Source organism: Littorina saxatilis, linkage group LG16 (assembly GCF_037325665.1).
Source record: "Littorina saxatilis isolate snail1 linkage group LG16, US_GU_Lsax_2.0, whole genome shotgun sequence".
Lineage (NCBI taxonomy): Eukaryota > Metazoa > Mollusca > Gastropoda > Littorinimorpha > Littorinidae > Littorina > Littorina saxatilis.
This window is the reverse complement of record NC_090260.1, coordinates 52,202,947-52,207,882: the sequence shown is the minus strand read 5'-3', so window position 1 is coordinate 52,207,882 and position 4,936 is coordinate 52,202,947. Positions and strand designations below refer to the sequence as shown.

At 38.7% G+C, this 4,936-nt stretch overlaps 1 protein-coding gene across 1 annotated transcript in view; it reads left to right on the top strand.

Annotated features, from left to right (window-relative positions):
- Positions 1-1,372, top strand: part of LOC138950059 (uncharacterized) — a 21,772-nt gene extending 20,400 nt beyond the window's left edge. Inside the window, exons 9-10 of the mRNA XM_070321840.1 lie at positions 904-922; positions 1,365-1,372. Of these exons, the coding sequence (XP_070177941.1) occupies positions 904-922; positions 1,365-1,372 (27 nt within the window). The remainder of the gene's footprint in view (positions 1-903; positions 923-1,364) is intronic.
- The last annotated feature ends 3,564 nt before the right edge of the window (positions 1,373-4,936 follow it).

Genomic DNA, 4,936 nt, shown 5'->3' with positions numbered 1-4,936 from the left:
TGATTGCTTGCCACTACCTAATGAACACTTTCAAAATGCGTCAGACGGACCACTGACCAACGGACCGTTGGACAAGCAGTCTGAAGCTCACACGCACACACGCTCGCATGATCACAGGCACGTATACAAAGACACACACAAACACACACACACACATACACATACACACGCGTTCGCGCGCGTGCACACACAAACGCGCGCACATACGCTCACACACACACAAACACTCGCGCGCACAAACATACACACACGCGCACACACACGCACACACACACACACACACACACACACAAACACACACACAAGCACGCAGACACACACACACACATACAAACACAAACACATGCACACACACACACACACACACACACACACACACACACACACACGCACGCAAAACCCCCAAAGTGGGTTCCTAGCCGATAGTGCACTTGGACTACAACGGCACTGCGCGCAGTGTCTTTGTAGTGCGCTTGCACTACAACCGCACTGACTGCAGTATCCGCTCCGGCATGGACGAATTTGACACTAAAAAAGGCATAAAATTTGACCTATTTCGTAGCCTATAGGGGACGGAATTTTGACGGAAAGAGTGTCATCATCTTGAATATGGCATTCTTTCCGTTAAAAAAAAAAGTTTTTATTTTTTTATTTTACGGAAAGAATGTCATTTTGAACATGGTTATGACATTCTTTCCGTCAAAAAAGACGTTTAAACAACTGGGTTTCAAAATTTGGAACCCACTTGTCAAATTGCCCCAGTTGGTACTGTGTGAAACATATACATAAACCCGGTTGGTGGGTTTTGCATGCTCACACACACACACACACTTTCGCTTTTATGACGACAAAATCCGTGTTTATGATGGAGAGGAGTATACATCTATGATGACTATTACTCAGAACTGCTCATCTCCCGCGAGTAACAAGTTTCAAGTTTCAAGTTTTTTATTAGTCCATAACCCCTGGGGGCATTTTGAACAATAAATACAATCAATACAATCATGATATATGCTAATATAATAAATAAATAAAAATTAAAAAGATTATGAAAAACTGTTACAGATTCTATTAATAAAGTCCAAAATATTCTTTAGCAATTTCTTTTTGTTAGTAGCAAACAACTTTTTAAATTTAAGTGCATTAGGTTTTTTCCAATAGTAAAGTGCTAACAACTCAGCTCTTTCTTCTTTGAACAAATCACAGACAAATAAATAATGGAATTCATCACCTATGTCTTGTGATACACATTTGGTGCAAGTTCTTTCTGACCTCGGGATGTTAAGGTAACGTTCTTTCTGTACAGGCAAATTGTTGTTTAATGTTCTGAACTTCATCATTGCAACACATTGCTGATATGGCAGGTGTGTGACATAGTCTTCACATGCAAAAATATCTTTAAACATTCGATAATTCCAAAACATATTTTTTGTTCCAATTTCTGTAAACCATTTATGGATATACTGGTCATACAAGCTTCTTTTTACTTTCTGTTTAAACCATGCGCTTGAATATTGAACATTTTCTTGAGAAGTCCAAAGGCCAGGGAGACCAATTTCATTTAAGGTTTTTTTCAATAAAACATAAATAATCAGATTCAATCATCTTGTTGATATACAATTTATAAGTAACGCAACTCGCCAGTCAGCGGATGCCGAGCGTGAAGAAAGAGTGACGACAACCCCGGCAAATGGCGTTGGCTCAGACGGGAGGAGACGGAGGCGAGAAGCGGCCGAGGGTATCGAGACGGTCACAGTCCACCGGTCAGTTCACGTCACATCTCGCCAGCTAAACAAAGGTGCGTGAATACCAAAAAAGCACGTCGTGCAAAGCGATATCAAAACTTTTGTTTAACCTTTTATTATTATTATTATTATTATTATTATTATTATTATTATTATTATTATTATTATTATTATTATTATTATTATTATAATTTAAGTTATTGAGACATCCCAGTGCACTAAGGGATTTATAGAGCAAATCGAGAAAATTCATTATTGAACGAAGCGCATAGTGCTGAGTTCAATAATTATTTTCGAGATTTGCTCTATAAATCCCTTAGTGCACTGGGATTGTTTCAATAACGATATTGTCAGTACCGCCAGAGAAAAAAGAAGATTCAAAACGCACATTTTGCAACGCGCATTTGGATAGGCGTAACTGTGTGGTCAGGTTTGTGTCAGATCTACTTTTGTGTGGGCTGTCTCAAGTGTGTCGTGCTTTCGATACACACAAACTCTTGTTTTAATTTCTGTTGGTAAATTCCAGTGTAGCGTTAAGCTAAAAAGTGATGATCTTTCATAGAGACCTCATTTAAACTCGGAGAAAGGACTGTGCTCTTAGTTATTTGCGATTCGAAACCTTCATCGAGCTTCGACAGATTGACTGTGCAGAGTGTTGCCCCTTGCCAAGGTCGACGGTAAGCACATTTTCAAAATAAATGTGGCATGTTTCTCGTGTGGTATCTTCACTCATCGGGGAGTCTGGTACTAAATATGAACGGTAAGAATGCTCTGAACCCTACACGTATTATATCCCCATCGTTTTATCGTTCACATTTGCCCAACATGTTAATTTGCTGAGCGGGATTTATGTCGCCTGCTAGGCTATGGCAATCGAACCTCTGCACTGAGTCTCATTTCAAAAACAAACAATTGCTCATCACGTTGCACTGAGTCTGCACGCATGAGGCAGGCTGGTAATAAGTCTTATATATATGGTAAGAACGTTCTAAACCCTACACGTTTTCGATTCCGATTGTTCTTGCCTTGAAATAATAATTCGGAAAACATTCATTTACTGAACAGATGCAGTCGTATTTCAGTGTAGTCTGCTACGTGCTGATCTAGCTGCTACGAAATCGGAATAACACTTGTGTTTTCTGTTAGCTGCTGGGAATTGTATACTAACTCATCATTTGGTAATGTGGATAATAAGCTACATGCCACTAACATGGCATAATTATGAGAGAAATCTTCGCAAGTCGAAACTGAAAAATTAGACACAGCGGGTTCTATTTTTAGATCAGTGGCAACTGTGGCACAGGCACATGCAATCTGTCAGAAAAAAACCCACTTCTGCTTTAATTGAGAAGCAGGAAATTTATGGTCATAATCATTGGTATTGTGGAGAATATAAGCTACATGTCATTAATTAATTCTGAGGATGAGAGTACACTGTCGCTTAGGCAAAGGGCGGAAGAATACGCTCTGTGGAAAAGTTAGCGCACTCCAAGAGTGCGCTAACAGTTTTAGCGCATCGCCATTAGCCAATCAACTGGTTCACATCAGTCATGTGACACCAGTACTTACTGACAATTATTATTATTTGCCAAACACATCCTTATTGGGCGTGTAATCATAAAGATGCATACATATCATTATATGTGTACAATATTTTAGGGTACATCATACATGAAATAAACATCGACATTTCAACTACAAAAACATTCAGTGGATCTTTCTCTTTGGCAATAATAATGAAACGGAGCGCACGCGATATTTTTTTCATTGAGTGCAGCAAGTCATGGACTGGCGGAAAGTAGAATATGTACACTTTCATAAACATCTGTCCAGTGGTTTTCTTGAAATCGCTCCACACACAGACACACACACACACACGCATGCCGCACACATACACACAAACACACACATATGCACTCACGAACGCTCGCACACACGCACGCACACACACACACACACACACACACACACACACACACACACACACACACATATATATATATATATATATATATATATATATATCAGAAGTTGTGAAAGAAACAATTGAAAGTCAGAAGAGACTTTCTTTTGAGATTTGTTAAAATCTCTTAGCAGAGCAAAAGAGAGAGGAAACAAAAATATATATGTACGACGTAAGTGCTATTAATTTTTCACAAGGTATCTGCTAATCTTTGAGGCAATATTACTTTTAACAACAACAACAACAACAACAACAACAACAACAACAACAACAACAACAACAACAACAACAAACTGCCAGAGCACACAAGTATTTTTCAGTCTTGAGAGAGCACGGCTAACCACAACCAGTCGCGCTGCACTGAGCTAGTGACTAAGACAGCGAAAGCTTTGACCCAGTTTGAACACTGGCTGAGATTAAACAAGTCGCCTAAGGCGAAAATACAACATTTAGTCAAGTAGCTGTCGAACTCACAGAATGAAACTGAACGCAATGCAACGCAGCAAGACCGTATACTCGTAGCATCGTCAGTCCACCGCTCATGCTCATGGCAAAGGCAGTGAAATTGACAAGAAGAGCGGTTTAGTAGTTGCGCTGAGAAGGATAGCACGCTTTTCTGTACCTCTCTTTGTTTTAACTTTCTGAGCGTGTTGTTAATTCAAACATATTATATCCATATGTTTTTGGAATCAGGAACCGACATATACGATGAAAGTGTTGATTTCGAAAATTTAATTTTGATAATAATTTTTATATTTTTAATTTTCAGAGCTTGTTTTTAATCCAAATATAACATATTTATATGTTTTTGGAATCAGAAAATGATGGAGAATAAGATAAACGTAAATTTGGATCGTTTTATAATTTTTTTGTTTTTTTTACAATTTTCAGATTTTTAATGACCAAAATCATTAATTCATTTTTAAGCTACCACGCTGAAATGCAATACCGAAGTCCGGGCTTTGTCGAAGACTACTTGACCAAAATTTCAACCAATTTGGTTGAAAAATGAGAGCGTGACAGTGCCGCCTCAACTTTCACGAAAAGCCGGATATGACGTCATCAAAGACATTTATCGAAAAAAATGAAAAAAAGTCTGAGGATATCATACCCACGAACTCTCATGTCAAATTTCATAAAGATCGGTCCAGTAGTTTAGTCTGAATCGCTCTACACACACACACAGACAGACAGACAGACAGACACACACACACACACACACACACAC